Source organism: Strix uralensis, chromosome 2 (assembly GCF_047716275.1).
Source record: "Strix uralensis isolate ZFMK-TIS-50842 chromosome 2, bStrUra1, whole genome shotgun sequence".
Lineage (NCBI taxonomy): Eukaryota > Metazoa > Chordata > Aves > Strigiformes > Strigidae > Strix > Strix uralensis.
This window is the reverse complement of record NC_133973.1, coordinates 28,878,340-28,899,689: the sequence shown is the minus strand read 5'-3', so window position 1 is coordinate 28,899,689 and position 21,350 is coordinate 28,878,340. Positions and strand designations below refer to the sequence as shown.

General features: G+C 34.7%; 1 protein-coding gene across 2 annotated transcripts in view; it reads right to left on the bottom strand.

The window, feature by feature from the left end:
• The window catches only part of NCAM2 (neural cell adhesion molecule 2), a 322,723-nt gene that overhangs the window by 78,503 nt on the left and 222,870 nt on the right, over positions 1-21,350 (bottom strand). For both annotated transcript variants that reach the window (XM_074858117.1, XM_074858118.1), the window contains exons 10-11: positions 9,948-10,135; positions 8,264-8,360 (exon numbers count right to left, since the gene is read on the bottom strand). In XM_074858117.1, the coding sequence (XP_074714218.1) occupies positions 8,264-8,360; positions 9,948-10,135 (285 nt within the window). The remainder of the gene's footprint in view (positions 1-8,263; positions 8,361-9,947; positions 10,136-21,350) is intronic.

Sequence of the window (21,350 nt, the reverse complement as noted above, 5' to 3'; positions counted from 1 at the left end):
TTAAAGATTTGAGTATAATGCAAATCTCAGCTTAAGGGATTCAAACCCTCAAATTCTTTCTTATTCCAGGAAACATTCGTTTCATCAGGATATGGGATATTGCAGGAAATTTTCATCCTTCTTAGTGAAGCTGTATTACTCTACAGAAAGGAATTAAAGATTCATGGTCAAACAGAATGTGACCAAACGTAACCAGTATCCTATGAATCCAGGAGCACACAGACCCTGGGTTTTAAATCTTTCTTTAAATTAATAAAAAAGTCGGCATATTTTAGAAAAAAAAAATGTTCAAAAAACCACACAGATTTTTTTCTGTGATCACTCAGAAAAAGAATTAGTTATATGAGTTGCTTGCTAAGTAAGCATTGATCCACAAATCAGAGGATGATGAAGATTAGAACCAGCTTGTGACCCCTCTCCTACAGATTCTCATTACAGCTGAGAGCAATATTTTTTACTTCCCTCCGACAGCAATAGCACCTTAAGCACCATTCTGTGTACAGATTCTTTCTCTAGCTCAAATGACTATTCTGAGAGGGGTGGGAAAAATACAACATAAGAATGCCAGCAAAGCAATCCAGGATAGGCAAAGTAGCACGGCACTGTATGAGTGATGTGGACACCAATCACTTGGGAAGATGAATTTAACTCTGCAGTACTGAAGATGAACGTTCTTTGGATTTAATTGCAAGCTAAAAGGTGCTATGGATACCTACAATATTACAAATAGTTTCTAAACACTTTATTCCTTTTCCGTTATTAAAAGGGTTCAAAATGAAACAAAAAAAATAAGGTTGAATGAATATTTAATTTCACTCAGGCTATTTTTATGTTAGTTTTTGTATGCTCTTTTTATAAGGCAATTCACTGATACATCAGTTTAGATCAAAACAATTATTTGTTCAGTGGTATGAAACAAAAATGTGTTATTTATATATCCACTCTGTTCTTGACTTTCAAAATGTTAAGATCTCTTTCTTGTGTGTTTATGTCTGCGTATGATTAACTATAATAAACATGACATAGGAAAGAAGACATCCTTCAGGGAGAACCTTATGTTCTCTGTTGCAGATTCAAGTATAATTTCTGCCAAATGAAGATATGATTCCATTTGGTAATAAGCATAGAATGAAACTCCTGTGAAAACCCAGTAAAATATTTTGCGTAATTAGCACAATGCAATATATTTAAAACTCATTTAAGCGTGAAATACATCCACAATACTATTTTAAATATGCATCCCACAATCCAAGCAACCTACATGTGTAGGTAACTTCTTTGGAGTTTTCAGATTTGAACTATATCAATTCTTAAGAAAAAAGTGAGTCACCTGAAGAAAATACAAGAGGAGACACATTCCTAGTCAAATCAGAAACAAATACTAGCAATTCCATTAAGATAGAAAAAAATGCCTACTGTCTCTTTCAGACTAGGCAAATCTATAACTTTTTCCCCAAAGAAGATCATTAGCAGCATAATGAACTGAATCTAATTCTGTAGTTCTCTAATGAGTATGAATTTGATCATGCACGGTAAACAGCCCTCTGGTCCTGATCTAGCAAAACATTCCAGCATTTGAGCTGTCCCCTGTCAGCTGGAGCATTGCCATGATTTTCATGTTAGAATTGCAAGGCTTTTGGCTCAATGTTTAGCAGGAGCGAGGAATAATTTGCAAAGTTGTGTACTTTGAAGTCTGCATCTGGAAGGATAGAACTGTGGATGCTTCTTGTTCTTTTTCCTTCTGAAACCAACCAAACACATGAATCTTGGAGAAGTTTAGCTATGGGAAGTGATTACTCTCTCATATGGTGTTACAGATAGAAGTTGAGGGACTATATAGTAGAAAAAGTATGGGATCTCTTTTCTGTGATCTAAAGATCACGTAGTGGTAGCACAGATTCTGGTATACTTTCTTAGAAGCTGCACTGCTATCTTTGTTGTCATTATACTACTGTCAAAACAAGGGATAAATTACCAAAAGTTCAGCCTTTAAATTAAAGTAAGTCATTAAAAAAACCCAACAAGTGTCAGACATCTAGTCAGCTTCATCTTCTCTCCACAGTGTCTATTCCTCTGTTCAGTATGTGACTGTATTAATATATAGTGTTAAAGAATTCCTTGAAAATAAAATTAAAAAAAGATCCCCAAATACTAAGTGTAAAATTGTACTAGATGCATTTTATACTCGGCACATAAAGTTGGTTAGCACAAATGAACTTTGTGATACATTGACCTAAATTAAGTAGTATTGGTTTGGTTCCAAAAACATTATTGCAGCTGGTAGAGAAGTACACACAAAATTATGAGCACATATTTATCTCCACTGATATGTAAATGCTCTTTCCAGTCTATTATTATTATTACACAACCTGTTCAATAAATGACCAACATTTATCACTAGGGATTTTCTTTTCAAGCTATTTTTTTGGATAGTTTTATGGAAGAAAATAATTTTCCTTCCGAGAATTTAGCAGTCTTGGTGTAAATGGAGAAAAGGAAGTGATGGTGTGAGAGTAAATAGTAGGGTCACAGATTTATCTTCCAGTTAGCTCTTGTCTCCTGTCCCCTATCAATATGTTCCTAGTGCATTTCTGCAGCTTTTCCTGTTGCTGTATATCTGGTATACATATTGACTGAAACTAACTACGTCTAAATGCTGAATGTAAGTAGTATCAGGACTGTGGCAGGGAAAGACATGGGGCTGGGGAGTGGACCTTTGGAGTCAAAGATCTACATGAAATAGTTTATGCTTGTACATCCTTAGAATGGAGAAAAATTTCAATATTGAATCTACAGGTTAGGCTCAGTCTTGCCTTGATGTCCTTGCTTGGGAAAAACTGCAATACATTTCTTTTACCAAATCACTGGGAGTTCTGGAAAAATAAGGAATTAATTAGGAAACAGGACCACAGCTAGAAAATAAATACATAAATAATAAATAAAAATAAGATACATGCACACAAAACAAAACACTGTTGTGCTGTGCTGATAGTTTCACACATACGTTTATTGAAAATATGTTGCTCTTTTTGGTTTTTTTTAGTAAAAATCCTTTAGCTGATGCTGTTAAAGATGTGAATGACAAGTTTTAGGACAGAGAACTAGATTTTAGATCTGCCCATATTTTTGTTGAGGTAAATGGGATTTTGGCAGCAGCAAGGGAAAAGTTGTACAGAGAAAGTAACCTAATAATCATAACAAAAAAAAAATCAATAAAGTCCCATAACACTGTCTTGGAACAGAATATGATTGTCCTTTTTATTACATTATTCTCCAGGGAAAATTAAGTCCTACTTCCTTGATTTTATCAGCTTGGATCAAAACTGAAAGTATCCCTCTAGATGCAAAGACCGAAAGAAAGACTGAGGCAAAAAGGTGAATCAGACTATTTATCTGAACTGTTAACTCCTTTGCCATCCCAGAACAGAAGAAAGATGGGGAAAGGGAAGTCTAGGATGAGTAAGGTCATGAGAGCCTTAGAGGTGAATCATGATTTTCTTTTTGGGGGCTCTGTATTCAGTCCAGCTGTACACTGCTATGTGGAAAATACACATTAATATTTAAGGAAAAAATTTCTTGAAAAATCCAGTTTAGTTCTCTGTGTCCAACCTTAACATTTACCAGTTTAAGATAATAAATTACCTATTCAAACAACATAGTCCTAGACTACTGATGGCCATATGATTTTCTATTTATCTATACAAAAACACTTAAAATAATGATACTGAGATCTCAACAATAATGAAAAATGCTGTGCTAATTAATACCATCCCTCTGCATACAGGTATTTCACATAAACTATGACTAAACTAGATCTGGGCAAATCTAGGAATATCTGTGCTCACCTCAGGCTGTGAAAGCCATTGGGACAATCTGCCAAGCTCACCTGGCTTGCCAAAGCCTAAGCCTGTCATAGAGAAAAAACAGAGCATAAGTAGACTTCTAAAATAAAAGTTGTGGTTCTGACGTAAAGCAATTAATTTGCAGTGGCGAGAAATGAAAAAGGCTGTGGTTCTTTCTACATTCTACATGTTACTCACACAGCAATTTAAATGATTAAGCAATGAAAAAGGAGGATGTCAGCCATGTTGTACTTTTAAGAGTTGATCACCACAAGTCAGGTGGTAAGCACGTCTGATTAAACTTTCAAAAAGTATTGAAGTTTCTCAGCTTTTACCAGTAACGGCCAGTACCTTTCAGTGTGAAACCTTAAATAGGCTGCAGTTCTTCAATTGTTTTGAAAAGTTTAAATGAAAGTGTCTGGAATTCAGGCTGATTCAGTAACTCTGTATAATCTGAGTGAATAGGTATGGTTTTCTTGTCATACAAAATAGCATGGTTGCAAATTGCATCTAAATTCCGAAAGAAATCTTTTTCTATCATCAGTAAGTCTAATTTCTTAAGGAGGGCAACAGAAATAAAGATAATGGCATTGTGACAGTATGATCACTTCTTAACTAGCAGTAAATTAAAAAAAAAAAAATAGTCTGATTCTGCTGAAAACCAGCAAAGGAGAAAAATGGAATGAAACATGAAGCAACAAGTAATTCCTTCAGAATTTTAAGAGAAAACTATTCAGTAAAATTATCATTATTTGTGAAATTTACCCTAGCAGCATACTTTGCTTAATATTGTCTCTCAGTTAGAAATAGTATTTATTGTTCCCTGAGAGAGCCATTGCTACGCCCCAGCATTAGTATTTACAATTGAGGACAGAAGGAAATCCAGGCTTTATTGAAATGCATGAAAAAATTTTATAGGCTTTAATATAGAAAATATCAATCATTAGGGCTTTATCAAAGCAACAGAAGTAGTAAAACTAGGAAGAAAGCTGCATTTGACATTTTTAACCTGTAATTATTACAATGGTTTTATCTTCCACCTCCAGCTGATGGTGGTTTAAGTGCAAAACTTGTAACAGTGAACTACATTTGCTATTTGCTGGGGTTTTTTCCCCCCCAAAAAAGTCTATTTAGATGTAAATGCTAAAAATGTCAGTCTTTCAGGATACCGAATATTATGGATTACACTACCGTAAATAGTGCTATATTATGCAATAATGAAGCCCTGACACCCAGTGTTTCCAGCCCCACATAAATACTACACTACAAATGGCTTATGTTAAAGATACCTGTTCATTATCATTACTACAAAATTTGAGTTTATTGTATTTTCTGCATTTCATATCATTATATAGAAATTCCATATATAGCTCATGCTTTACATAATAACTTCCCATAATTCCTTATTGATTACATCTTTACTAAATAAACTCTGATTTACATTTTTATGTTTATAATCCAAATATGAAAAGTGTTTATCAAATTTTTGGAAGAATTGACTGAAAAATGTTAAGCAAACTGTTGCAAAAGTAGAGAGTAGTAAGCTGTTTGACACAAACTGGCATCAGTAACATCTCTGATATAGTTGTATTAAAAAGCCAAAATAGGATTATAGCTTGCATGGAGTTATTTGCTCTCACTTGCATTTCTGGGGGCTCTCATGTGAGAGTTTGCTGAAATACATTGCATAATCAAAACATCATGTTCTTTTTCACTTAATAATAAGAATTACTTTGTATTTAAATTAATTATTTATTTATAAAAGCTGGAGAGAAACACATAGCTAAAATAATCATCATGCAGTACCATTCATTGTGATGGGATACTGTTTGGCAAATCTAAGAGAAAAATCAGCAGATAGAGAATATCTGCTGAGATGCTCGCACACGTATGTATATCTTTATGAAAAAAACAGTGCAGAGCAATAACCACAACATGAGTTTCTCTGTGTTCATTGGCATAATCGTTTTATTTTCCTGTCCTGGGAGGTAAGACACTATAGGTATGCAAGTGGGATTTTTCCTTCCCTTTCCTATCATTTATGTTCATGGCTTTAAGAAAGACTTCTAGCAGCAAGTCCTCTGTTTTTGAGAGAAATTGAGAAATTATTCTAGCAGCTTTCACATTGTACTTCTATTGCTTTTACCTTCCAGTGAAGCCTCACATGTAACAAAATCTCAGAGGTGACACTCCAGAGAGAAGTGTAGCACCTAACCCAGCAGGACAGGCAGAACCAGTGCTGCTGTTGAATCAACAGATGCATGTATTACCCCAAAAAGAAAGCATGCTGTTGAAGAGAAATAGATTAACTGACTAAAATTAGAGGGTTATGTGCAGTCCTTTTGTTTGATGACTTTAATGTAGCCCTGCAAATCCTGTGCTGGTCATGAATATTTAGAGAATCAAGTCCTGAGATTTTTTAGACTTTTAAATGATGGCAAAATTAATATACACATAATAGATATAGTTTACCTATTCAAATCAATGTTAACTTTGTACAAGTTTTGAGATTTCTTAATTAGAGACAGAATAGTTGGTATAGATACTGTGTTTTTCCTGAAAGTTTAGAGCTTTTCTATTACTACCTCAATTTTGAGCATCACAGGGAGTATTTGCTTTTCATATTTAACACCATATGTAGTACTGATAAGCTGCTACAGTCATAATTTTAGCCCTATTACAGAAACTCAGTATTTCAAGTAATTCCATTGAAATAAGTGGGATCAACCATGTAAATGATGACGAACATGATTGAAGATTCCACAAACTGTTCTCTCCTGGAATTTATTTTCCCAAAAAATAAAATTATTTTAGGTATGAATTAAGACTGTGTGATTCCTTATATTGGGGAGAGTTTTGTAAGGTGGAAAGTAAACAATGTATTGTTTAGGACTTAGCTGGGACTAAGGATGGCTACATGCAAAAGGAAAAGGTAGTATATTTCTCATTAGTCACATGCAGCTATCAAAGGAAGATGAGATTTGCAACATAGCTAATACCCCCAAAAAGGTAGTAAAATGAAAGGGAATGGATTTCCTAGGTGATGCAAAATTGTGCAACATAGAAATCTGCTGTTTTCTCAATAAACCCCCACATTTTCCTATTTTAGGAAGCTCAGCTCTTTTGATCACTGTTCAGTGACAAAAAAATAGTATTCATGGTAAAAGTGTGTGCTAGTAATACATCCTTCAGAGGTAATGGGAAAAACTTTCAATGCTGTGTATAGCCTATAAGAATTCTTAATAAGCAACTGGTTTTTATAACTTCTGAGACAGCAAAAGAAAATAATTACCTTATTGAGCAAAACTATAAAAACAAAAATACCGGGCTGGGTAAGAGAGACTCCCTATGACTGGATGTGCACGTTTCAGCACTGCACCTCCAAAAGTCCTCCTAGTAGGGCTCCAAAGAGTTTATTTTCTACTTAAAATAAAATATAACCAAAAGTTAGAGCTGAAAAATTCAAGTCCTACTTTTAAAAAAAGATTTATAAAAGACCTTATTTCTACCTGTCCCCTTCAATATCTATCAGCCAGTCTGGCAGTATGGTACAACCACACATAAGTTACATGAGGAAAATGGTCCAAAACAACGCATCACAACGGGTGTACAGCTTGCAGTATGGCTGTAACTGGTACTGTAAACCGCGTTACAACTCCATAGACTTCATTAAAGCTGGAACAATTTGCATCATCTAAGTATGTAGATTCAAATGTTGGGGGACCTCAAAGCTTGCTGAACAAGTGTTAGCCCAATCCAAAAGAAAATATAATTGAAAGAAATGCTGAGAAACTCTAATTTACTCTCAGTTAATAGTTATTTCTGTGAAAGAACAAACATACACTCATATTTTGTATTTGCCTAAACAACAATAGATGGACCTAAAAATATTCAGAAATTCTCTAACAATTGCTCGTGGAACATCTCAGAGGTTAATTTAATTCAGTTTAACACTCTGGGTCAAATTCTGCTTTTAAATAACTAAAAGTGCAAATGAAGATAGAATTTCTTTGCTGAAGCATTTCAGTCTTTTGTCATCCTTGGTTTATCAAGAAAATACCAGGGAGATAAAGGAAAAAAGACTTTCTTAATTCTTTATTATTTTTGCTGCCTGCAAAACTCTATGCCTCTCCACTGAAGTAATGAAAATACACTGTTATAAATGCAGGACGTAGTAAGGGCAAAGGAAAAAAAAGTTAGACTAATTTAACTTTTTTCAAATTTCAGCAGGCCTTAAAATTATATCCAAAGAAGATTCTGAGGGAACTGGTTTATTTTACTTTATATCGCAACTCAACTTTTAGAAAATTAACTGCAAACATTCAATTGGTATAAAATAAATAGAGAAAAGTGTGCCTGAACTTAATTTTTATTAGAAAAGAAAAAATATTTAAAGAAAATGAAACATCTTTTTAACTTACCAGCTTGACCAAGAGTATACTCCTGATATCTTGTTCCTATTCTGTTTGTGGCTGTACAATTATACCGTCCAAAATCACTGTCAGATGTGGGAGCAATCTTTAAAATGAATATAGTTTGTAAATATTAGCTTCTAATCAAATACGAAAGTTCTTTTAAAAAAATCAGAAATGCAAATATGTTCTCCTTAACCAATATGCAGAAGTGTTCTTACTTCAGCCTATCTAGTATATTCTCCAAATACAGATCTAAATACACCCTTTTTCATGTTAAGATTCTCCCTTCTCAAATTCAAATGAGGAAATCAAATAATGGAAAATGGTGACATTGTTCATCTTTACAATTTCACTTTTAAACAAGAAAAAAATCTAATCAACTTCACATTTTTTTCACAGATGTTATTTGCACAAACTAATATTTTGACTGAAATAAGCACAGAAAGGACTGAAAATTGCTGATTCCTATAGATGATGCAAGAATAATATTTTACTTTTTATTGTTTGCAGGATTCACAATACAGCAGACATTTGGGGGCAGAAAGAAAATGTAAGAGATGTGGCTCGACTGTAAATTCAGGTGAATAAGATTTTAAGACAGAACAGATAATAGATGTCACAGGGAGCTACTGCCTTATTGGAACTCAACTGTTCAGGTGACAGTAGAATGAAAGCACTTAAGAGAACTGCAGACTGGAAAGCATATTTTGTGTTGTTAAGTTTTACTTGAAATAAAAAAACCCTAAATATGACCTTCAACTATGAGTAAGTCTGTGTTGCTTTAAATATATATCCTCCACTATAAGAAACAAGGTTACTGGTTTGAACTTTAGAAAAAAACCATAGCTTTTTTCAGTGCACTGCACAGCCTCTTGCTTGGGATCTGAAGTAGGTCCCCCACTCTGATTAGCTCTATAGCTTCTCAACTTTTTTCCCATGGCAACTGAGAAGCTTATGCTCACACATAAGCCTGATATTAGATAGAAATGAAGAAAACTAACTTCTTCCACACCTGTGGAGGAAGACAGTATGTCGTCCCTGTAACAGGTGAGACCAGGGCTGGAGACACTGGTTACACTTTGCTGTTAAATGATTCAAGGACCATAATTTGCTATACACTGTGGCTGAGTCATTCAATGTTTAGTCAAGTTAATAAAGTAAATGGATGATTAAGGTCCACTCTTTGTCTTCTGTCTTTCTCAGGTTTTGTTTACATGTACCTTTTAGAAGGGAGCTTAGATTTTATTTTTCCAATGCCTCTGTGAGGAAACAGTTGTTATCAAAACCAACTGCAGTTTATTATCACTTTACCCTTCTGCTCTGTTCTTGACTGAAGCCACACAATTTTTTTTTGTATATACCAAGCACCTACCAGGTAATCACTTTAATTTTTAGTATTAACCTGATGGGTTAGGTTTATATTTATTTATATATTTATTTACTTGCAAGAAACTCAAGTTGCATTTTTGTTCCTTGCAGATGGAAAACTGAGCACGAGCCATGCAAATGAGGTTTTCTAACTGCTCACAAGAAATGTGGAGATAAATCAGTTCATAAATATTTTTTTTTTTAAAAAGAGCTTTACTTATTAAATTGTCATACGCTTAAATGCACTCTATAGTACTAGCAATGGTGCCAAACTGAGGAAGAAATAAAATGTCACGACATTGATTTCCATTTTAAGTCTTACCTCTAGAATCAGCTTTCTTCCTGTGCTGTAGGTCTTCAGATGTGTTGTATTTTTTACTGGTAAAACTAATTTTCCTCTTCTCCACTGAACTGAGGCAGACGGATTTGCTAGCACTTCACAGCTTATATTGATAGGATTGCCTTCCCAAGAGTAATACATGGTTTGATTTGACACAAATGTTGGAGCATCTGGAAAAAGGAAGTAATACACAAATATATTAACTGTTTTAGTAAAACAAGCCATATACCCCTATCCAAGCCTTCATGTTCACATAGGTATTTCAGTTGATTGCTGTATCAATTTATTACAGAGCATGAAAATATCAGTATTCAACCTTGAGTTTCTTGAGTCTTTGGTAGCTTTCTCCTCTCCTGAAACTGTTTCAGCTGAAATTCTCAGGAAGAGAATACCTGCTAATTATATTTAGCATTAGGCAACTTCAGGCCCTTCAAAGACATTATCTCAGAAATGACAAAGAACATGTCTTCCTCAGGATGAGAAACTCTTTAGCCAGACCCTTGTATGACAAAAAGAGGTAACCTATGAAATTTATATATATAATCTGTTAATTTGCTGACTTTATAGTGTCTTCTTTTGCTATGGAGAAATTACATTCACTCTCCAAATTTTCATAGATGTGTAAGAGCTTCGCCCATTTCTCACTGGAACACTTACACTTTATGAAATCTTTCTAAAGAGAGATATTTAGTTGTGTGAATAATGTAGAAGAAAAAATAATAAAAGAATACTTAAAATGTTGCAAACTATTCTACCTACTTCAGAAAAAATATTGTGTGTATCAGCACACTATTTAGGATAATCTTTATACCAGTTCCTTATGAAATCATGAAGCTGCAGACAAGCAAAGAGATGGAGCGTCTTACAAACCTGCCTATAAATGGGTATGGTAAACATGTAGCCAAACACTGAGTCTGACACAGAGGAAATTGCTGGTTTGCAAACTACCTATGGTTTTCACATCACAATATCAGCAGTGACAAGAATTGTCTGTCCCACTCACTGTTTCTCTGGATAGCAGGAACAGTTCAATGGTCTCTAGAAAATGAAAGGGAGTAGCTCTTTCCCTGCTCTTCTACTTATGTCTTGGGTAAATCATATTTTTTGTCTATTGAATATTAATTTGTATTTTTTTTTTTAAATAATCCCACTCATATTTTAAGAGTATTAAGAAAATATTTTTTTATATTACTGGAAGTCAAGGAAACTCTCTAGTGCTTTAATTCCAAAAGAGAATTATCAATTACGGCTGGTGTCATGGTATCTCTTTTTAATATTTTAAAAATATGTTTATATTTTTATTTTGATAAATAGTTCCTAAATGTTTCTAGATGTGTCTCTGGAAATTCTACTCTAGTCTTCTCACAAATAGTTTAACTTTAGGCTAGAAAATTGCTAATAGGTCTATCAGAGACCAGAACCGAGCACATTTAACTAAGTAGTAAAATCTAGCTTCAGACATGGTTTTCCTCTGGAAAAGAAATTAGTGGTGAGCGCCACTTGAAGGAAAACTGCAAGAACTGACTTCTGCCTGGCAGACAGGTTTTGCATCTAATGTGTTCAGCATATGGATCAGAAATCTCATCAAGTGTTCATGAGGCACAAAATGTGGTTACTTCACAACACATTTCAGATAAGTAATGTCTTCCAATGCACAATTTCTCAGAATAAGTTCACTCTGTAAACGAACACTGGCATGAACGTGGAAGATAGAAAGATGTTCTGTCTGAACCTGACTAACTTTCCTTCCTAGGTAACATCATATGATTTGATGCTTTCTGTTGATTTACATACACATGTGACAAACTCATAGCCTATTTAAAAAGGCTTACAAGTGAAAAAGTAGTGTACACTTCTATACTGCAGGTACAAGCATTTAGGAGAATAGGGACTTTCAATTCAGACTGCTCTCTCTTCTAAAGGTAGAGTTTGGATGCCTATAGTATCTGTTCATTTATATTTTAAAAGAATAGGTGAGTTACAGAATGCTATCTGTACATGACTACAGTTCTAACAGCCAGTTTTAACACCATAAAACACAATAGGACTAAAAATCCATCAAAGAAAGACATATTCCAAAATCAACAACTCCCAAAAGTAAAGCATTCCTAAACAAAAAGAGCTTCACATTTTCCCTCTCAAAAAGTCTGGGTAAAAAGGTTTTGCAGCCATTTCCCCAGCAGCTGAAAGCTCCAATACAGCAAAATGAAGAGGATTGTGCTAATGGCTTGACTCAGAGAAATTACCTTAATTCAGATGATTTTTTTTTTTTTTTCCAGATACCTGAAGTGATGTTTCACACAAAGAAAATAACTCTGGAAATAATTTTTACAGTACAAATAAAAGATCTTTTACATTTATAGTAAAATAAAAAAAAAATAATTGGGAGTAACTGATTTATAAAGAGATTTTGTTTTTTCTTGTATACTCTTCATCATTAACTGTAGTATATTATGCTTAAATGGTTACAGAATTTGTATTTATCAAACAGAAACACACAATGTTTAATAATAAATAGAGCATGAAAAAGTAACAAACCTTAAAGCCAAGGCTTTGAAAACTTAAGGTTGACTTTGACTATTTTATATGTCTACAAAATCTGATCCCTCCAGTTTTCTAGAATAACTAAGAAACAAATTAAGTTAATAAACAGAACATTTATCAAGAAATTCTATCAACTGAAAGTGAAGAATAAACAAGTAGAAATGAGAATGTGGACCTTCTCATACGTTAACATATATTAAGGATACATAAATGCAATATATGTACTGTATAAAATGCAAAAAAGCTTCCCTGCAGATCAGTGAGGAAGTTAAAGCCATTAGAAAATAAAAATATGCTCTGCTTAGCCTCTATGTAACTCAGGATTAATTTATGCCTGACAAAAAAAAATCAATTCAGGGTGTAAATGAACTGTTCTTTTTAAGCTTTTGTACATAAAGTGCTAGCAGTTAAGACAACGTACTGGACTTCTAAATGGCTAAATACAGAACTAGGAGCTTGAACACAATTCATTTTTTAAAAAAGCCACCCTGATGGTATTTTTTGTATCTGAATATTATGGTGCTCTACTGAAAAAAAAAAAACCAAACAAACCAACAACCCACCACCTGCAGAGAAGTATAAAGCTACTGTTCATTTTAGTTAGTATCAGCACACAGTAAATCATAGAATCATGGAATGATTTGGGTTGGAAGGGACCTTAAAGGTCATCTAGTTCCAACCCCCCTGCCATGGGCAGGGACACCTTCCACTAGACCAGGTTGCTCAAAGCCCCGTCCAACCTGGCCTGAACACTGCCAGGGAGGGGGCAGCCACAGATTCTCTGGGCAACCTGTTCCAGGGTCTCACCACCCTCATAATAAAAAAATTTCTTCCTTATACCTAATCTGAAATTACCCTCTTTTAGTTTAAAACCATTGTCCGTTGTCCTATCACTACAGGCCCTGGTAAAAAGCCTCTCTCCATCTTTCTTATAAGCCCCCTTTACATATTGAAAGGCTGCAATAAAGTCTCCTTGGAGCCTTCTTTTCTCCAGGCTGAACAACCCCAGCTCTCTTAGTCTTTCTTCACAGGAAATATGTTCCAGCCCTTTGATAATTTTTGAGGCTCTCCTCTGGACCCACTCTAACAGGACTACGTCTTTCTTGTGCTAGGCACCCCAGAGATGGACACAGTATTCCAGGTGGCGTCTCACAAAAGGTGTGGAGGCGGAGAATTATCTCGGTCGACCTGCTGGCCATGCTACTTTTTATGCAGCCCTGGATACGATAAAGCTCATAAGTACTGTTGTAAGCCTGAACAGTGAAAGATGGCGTATTATTTTGGATAGATGAAGCAATCCAAATGAAAAAGATGCCTAGAAGGAAAAAAGACTGTATAAAAAATGTACAAAATTAAAGAAAACTATTCTATGAGAGGATTCTATAAGCACTTATAATTTTAGAATGGTATTTTAGCGTAGTTAACATTATGGCACCAGCATCAACTAAACTCAAAGCTGTTCATTTTCCCAAACAAGAAAGAAATTGACAGGTCAGCACTCCAATTAGAAGTGGTTCTGGATAACCTGCTTGAGAAGACTATGTAAGAGAAGCAAACTCTGACCTGAAAACTGTCTCTAGCATTTAGATATCCTTGTTAGGTATAATGTCTGAGAACAGTGATTCAAGAACAGACTAATTCATCATCTGTCTCATCTAGAAAGTAATTCAATTAAGGACTTCAAGGATCCAACTCTGGTGCATGTTTGGTGTTATACACAAAATTGGAGATGGCAAATTACCTGAGTCAGCACATGTGTCCAGACAAATATAATAGCAATCTAGTGTACAGAATCAGATTTGCACTTCTTAATTTAAGAACACAGGTTTTCAAACTTTTGGCTATTTGTTCCTCAAATAATTTGTTTTCCTGGATCATACAATGAAAATACATGACCGACTGTGAGGTTAAGATGCTAGGACATTTTGTGTAGTATATTATTGGAAGCCTCTCTCTTAGATGGTTAATACCAGCGTAAGTTTCTCATCATCAAGGACTTTAATGAACCACATCCTCTAGTAAATCTAGTACTTTCCTTGCCATCCATCCTGTAAAAGTACATTATTTTTTTGTAACTTTGCCACAATCTGGTTAACAGACATCTATTTTTGTCTTGTAATTTCTCCCTCATACCTTTTGCAATAGTTAATATTTTGGAATGAATGGCTTTTCCTTGGAGATAAAGTAGAAGAACCTCCCTAGACAGGTACAATAACTACCACATATTCCTTGTAAAAAAAAATAATATTAGAAAGACTTAACAGATAAGGCTAGGTGATGAAATTTCAATATATAATCATCCTTAAAAGGAAGATAGGAACTACAGAGCTTCAGGGTTACTAACTTTCACAATTTTACTGCTACTGTCATGAACATGTGGCTGCAAAAAAAAGCATGCAAGATCTGCATGTGAAGTTTACAAACAGAAAAGCAAATGAAACTTATCACGTACTAGGTTTTAAATTGCCATGATTATTAGTTAAAAACAGCCTTTTTTTTAAGAATCCAGCTCATCATTTCGAAAGTTTGAGGTCAGTAGTTTTGTAGAGGTACGTATTTCTTTCAGAGCAAGTGACAAGAAACACCACTCTCATTAATGTTTTCTTTCCTCTGCCCCATTCTCTTGGTTCCTCTCAAAATGCACTACAATAAAACACTGATATTTAATAGCATGATGGACTACCTACTAATTATACAGTTTATGCAAGAGTAAGAGCCCCCTCTTACTGGCAAGCAGTACCAGTCCCTGATAACTTTGACTACGATATTATTTTTAATATATCTGAAAACAACACTAATTTCTCCATTTCCATAAATATAGACAAAAAATTAGTTATCATGAAAATAAGCTATCTGTTAGATGCATAGTATGTTATTGATAATGGCACTTTCAACCTTAACAAATGGTGGGCAATGAACACACACATGGTTCTGGTGCTTGGTGCAGTCAGAATCTCAGAAAGTCAATGTGTCTCTTTTTCTTTGAATTCCACTTGACATTAAGGAATTGTATTTGGTTGATCACTTAAAAAAACCCCCACAAACCAAACCAAACAAAACCCCCAAGAAATTTTAGTTTCATAGAAATATTTGTTGTGAATGGATAAGTCTGTCTAAAATTATCTAAACCTGCTGAATATAGAAGAAACTATAAAAAAAATCATAGCTAGGTAAAATAAGCTAAGTATGTCAATAGTGATGTTTAAAAGAAACTATCCGCATATACCTATCAGTCATTTTTAATGTCAGTAAAACACCAAGGACACTGGCCTTCAGAACTAGAATCCCCCTACAGGTCTCTCACACTAGCAGTAATTTTTATTTTAGTAATAAAATGATCGGTTGTTGCCAATTACTGACACATTTTTTTGGATGGCACCAATTTGTATCAAAATTTCAATTGTTACATGTATTCCAGGACAGAATTACTGGAATTTACAGACTTCTGACATCATATATTATTATATATTATTTTTATATATATATATATATTATAATAATATATATTATATATTAGATTACCTAATTCTCTTATAACCAAAAGTAAAAAACTGCAATCCAGCCAGGATTCTAACCTCCATCTCTCTTCCTGTCCTACTTGTCACATTTTCAGAAGAAAATCCAGCTTCATATTTTTACCTTCCGTATTTTCCTACCTGTCACTTACCTCCACAATGTGCTTATTGATTTCTTCCCTCCATTTCCTAATCCCTCTCTCTCTCCCCCACACACCCAAATGTTGCTTGTCCAGAAAACAACAACAACAAAAATCTCTCACAAACTTTAAGGAAAATCCAACTAGCATTCCTGAGATTACCTTGTATATCCAACTCCATTTCCAACATGTGGTTCCCCTAAACGTATACCTTATATACCTCAGACCTCCAGTACAGTGTGCTCAAACTCACCTGGTACTTCCCTCTTCACATTAGCCCTATGCTGCTCCCAGTGTGTCCAAAAACAGCAGCTCAGAGGCAGGCTATGTGGTGTAAAGGGACCTGGCCTCAGATACTGCAACCAAAGTTACGTGCTTCAGGTTTACTGTAAACAATACTGGAGGTCTCTCTTTCAAGCATGTGCTAACCTAGTGACTTCAGGATGCTCTGACATAACTGAAGACTATTTAAAGATACCAACTTCAAGTATCGCCAAGCATTCTGCAGTTAAGGGAAGTTAATTGGGAAAAAAAGGTTCAGGTTACAAATCTCAATTTAAGGTATTTTGTTTTGTTCAAATTTCAAATTTCAAAGTTTCAACACCACACTTAACATACCACCTGATTATTTTCTTCATAATTATCAGATGTGTTGCTTCTGCTCTGCTGCATCTGTCTTGGAGGTATGGAGAAGGACAAAGGCCATGTTGCTTTTTATTCACAGGTCATCATTGTATAATATAAATTACACTTAACATAGTATGAAATGACTTGCAAAACTCGAATTTTGGAAGTATGAAAATCAGTTTATGCACTAATTATCAATGTAAACTTTTCACATTTTTAGCCTGTAAGGCCAACTCATGAAGAACAATCTTCAAAGGAAACATCAGCAAATTCTTTCTTCTTTTTTTTTTTTTTCACCTTTTCAGAATTGCGTATGTGCAAAATTATGTCAGTAAGAAAATTTGCTGAGGCATATATAACTATTAATAAAATGAATAAATTATGGGAAGAGAAATAGAATAAAATCTAAAATATTCTATTCAGTCAAAATTGTCTTCCTCTATTAAAAGAAAAATACCCAGCATGTTATTAAAAATTTACTTAAAATGACATCAAGCTCATTGCAAGGTGAACATAAACATGCAGTATAGAGCTCTGTTAAGTAAAAATTTAGAGAGATCCCTAACATGAATATTGTATTTTAACAAGTCATTAACATATACAGGCCAAAGGTTTTTAAGATGGAATTGCTGTTCTAAAGTATTTTTACACCCTTTTGGACTAAGAATAGGTAGATTTACTATACAGATTAATAAAGTATAATTTAGGCGCTTTGCCACGCTTACTGTTGCAACATGAGAAAACGACAACAGATGCATTAATCTCTGCTTCAGTACAGGGGGTTTTGGTGAAACGGTTTCTGCAAAGTGACTTTATGCAATAAGCATATTTTCTTCAGAATTCAACATTCTTATCCCTTTTAAGTTACTGCAGTGGCCTTCCAAATTTGCTTCTATACAACTGCACAAGGTAGTCAAAGAAGGAAAATTTTAAATCTTACAAGTGACATTCGTGAGCTTGAAGTGCTAAGGCTTGGACAACAGGCCCAAGCCAGAGTTGACCTATAGATGAATCCTGTATATTTTATCACTGATAACCATTGTGCTAGTAGGTATTGTACTAAGTTATAACAACCCACTTATGCTGGTGTAAAAAGTGCTAAAGCATTGAAATACTGCAGCCTGAACAACAGGCCCCAAGCTGAAGCTGCTAACTTAGCATGTAGTCATTAATAAAATATGTAAACTCGCTAGTGAAAGATGCAGCTTAGAATATAATCAGTAGTGAGGACGAAATGCTGAGAGAATGTATCCAACTTCCCTTGTTTAGCCTTGTTCAAGGCTGAGAACCCAAGTATTTGGCCTTGTTAGAAACTCCCTTGGTTCCCCCCCCGAGCCCTGGCCAGGCTTTGGGTGGAATCCAACAGGAAAATGAAACCAGAAATTTTCCGCTCAAAACAAGGGTGCCAGCTATTCTGGCTTGCTGATTTTTGGGTATATAAGGCTGGACCCGCTCACAGCAACTTTGGATGCCTCACCTATGGGTGGACGCACCGCGTAGGATTTCCCACTTGCCGGGACAGGCTCTCCAAATCCTCGCTGTAACTGGGGCTCCCCAGCGTCTGCGGGTCGGGATGATGGTAACGTATGCAAGTGGTGATGTATCTTTCTTAATCACTATTCTCCCTCTCATGTAGTAATGATTTGATGCATTACCCTGTATTTTCCTATTTGTTGCTTTAGGTGCATTATTCTGCCTTTTCTTACTGCATGTTTTCTGTATTACGCTGTTACATTATTTGGTTATCACCAGTAAAATACGCCTGCTCTTTTCACTCTGGTGTCCGAGTTTAATGGGTATCCTTAATATAGCAAAACAGAGCTCCAAAGTCATGTCAAAATCAAGACATGTATTTCATGATGTTAAAGATTGACCTTTTCCATCTTTGTTTTCTCATTTTAAGCTATGAATTTGACAGGAAGAAATGTAACTAAAGCCAGTAGTATTTTAATGAAAAAGGTGCAAAATTTTCCAGAATATTTCAAAATTTTGTTTCTCTTGATGGCTTTTCCCATCATTTGTCACTTTCTTAGGCCATATGATTGTGTTTATCAGTTTTGTTTTCTGGCTGTGATAACAAGATAGGGCTGGGCCCTCATTAATAGCTGAAAGGCGGGTATAAAGAAGACTGAGCCAGGCTCTTTTCAGTGGTGTCCAGTGACAGGACAAGAGGCAATCCCTTCCAATCTCAACCATTCTGTGATTCTGTGAGAAGTGATGAGATGTTGCTACACTGATTTCTTTTAACAGAAACTGAATTCAAAGTATGAACTGTCTGCATTTATTATGATTTATGATAGTAGTATGTAGCTGAAACATTTGTGACATCCTGCACACAGTAGTAGTATTTTCACTGATTCAAAGCCTTGTTTCCTTGAAGGTAAATAGAATTTGCAGCTCAATTTGTTCAACCTACTTTTAAGTATTGCTGTATATTTTTGAAAAGATATAATATCAAATAGCATGAATCCAAAGCACCTGCATTAATCACAGTGCAATACAGGTAACTAACATAAAACAAAGTGAAAAGCCAAAATACTAATCAACTCAGAAAAAAAAGTTCAATACTGTAACAGTAATGAGGCTGATTTCAAATTGTGGCAGAAAAAAAAAAGAAAAAAAGACAGTTTCTGATAAGCAATACAGTAGTATAATAAATACTTCACAGGTTTCTTTACAGGTAAAGACTGCGTTGTACATGCTAAGCAATTTTTTTTTCATACCACTGCCTGTTGGTACTTAACTAATAAGGAATATAACTACAAAATTAATGTTTGGATGAAAACCAGTAGTAAGAAGAACTTCTCATTTGGGGAGACACTTTATTTTTTTTTTTTTTATTTTTTTTAAATTGCTTTCAAAGAAATCATATTTGTCAATCACTCATGTAGCTGATCTCATATAAAAATACTGAATGTAGTATGTTTGTGATGATTATATCCCAAAACACTAGTCTTTGTGTACAGTGAGGAAGTAGGCTTTTTTGGACCATCCAGCATATCTAGTAACTGTAGTATCAATATTGAAACTGGGGTGTTTTAACTGAAATAGACTGCTGTGGAAACTGGTAATTGCAGCTACAAAAGACTGAGTTAGGATGCTTCCCGGGTAGTACATGGGAAAACAGACTTTTCCAAAGAATGCGGCTTAATACATTTCCTCCAGAAACAGGAAGATTCTCTAAAGGAATTTGCACTTGGTGATACAGAGCAATCTGAGACACCAGTATCTTACACAATGTGTGCACCTAGGAATACACAATTAAGTGCTGTGAATATTTCTGGCTGTGTTAATGACAGTTTGAACACAATGAAGGAAAAACTGTAAGGACAAGTAGAGATCCACTTTTAAGGATCTTAGACTGCTGATTATTACTGGCTTCTTTAAATCCTTTCCCACTTAGTAATGCCATCAGTGCCTCCTAACTAAGTATAATACTATGAAGAAAGATGATCCATATAGAACATGTCAAAATTACGATTTTTCATTCTCTAATGCTAAGCATTGCAGTGAATAATTTGTGGAACCTCAGAAATACTGTGTTCTCTCACCAGAATTTTTCTTCTTTTAGTCAGGTTTGTATTATGCTTTTGAAGATGCCTTTATAACTCTAGCATGTATTTTTCAGAATAATTATGTCTTAGCTAAAAAGACAAGAAAATACCATACAGAAAAGTAAACATCCAGAGAGGAAAACTGTATCTTTGAAAGGCACCTGATAGTAGTATATGTACAAATCAAATTGTAATTCACTGGGATTTGTCAGTTTAACTTACTCAGACCCTTCAGAAAACCTGATCTTAGAGTATCTCCTGCTTTATCTATTTTTTTATCTGTTTCTATAATGTTTTTTGTTAAAAAAAGGCTATTTATTTAAGATAAATATATAGATAAAATCTACAGACACATCTTAATATGCAATATCTAGTATACATCATATATGCCATCACACAGGAACTTTTCAATCAGTTACTTCTATTATTATTTTTATTATTATCCAATACACACTAGGCTTCATATGTATAATCAAATTTTGCAGTTAATGAAATCCATTAGTAAATAATATTTAGAATGGTATCTTTCTTTTTTATGTAATTTGGACTTATTTTTCATACTTAATATAAGGAAAACTAAACATAATTAAACACAAAGATGACTTTGTAAGAAGAAAATCTTATAAATGCCTCTGGGTTCCCTACAATTCATGTTTGCCTAGCATTTACTTCAGATAAAAGGCAGGGTTAACTGTGCCCAATTGGTATCAGACCTGATAATCTCTTCCTGTCCTGGAGAACTGCTCTTATCATCAAGAGCAACCCCAAGAGAGAACAGGGATAAAGTACAGAAACTCTGTGCAATCCTACCATCAGTTTAAGTCTCTGATAGGGGTCAGTAAGTAAAAGGATGAGACAGTGACACCAGTGCGCTCTGTGTCGCCATTAGGCCTCTTTAACTGCACTAACATTTAAGGATGTGATGGGAGCATGCTCCTCTCCTGACTACACAAACTGTCATTAAACCGTACAAAGAAAACTGCTGCAGTTTTGTTATTAACTTAC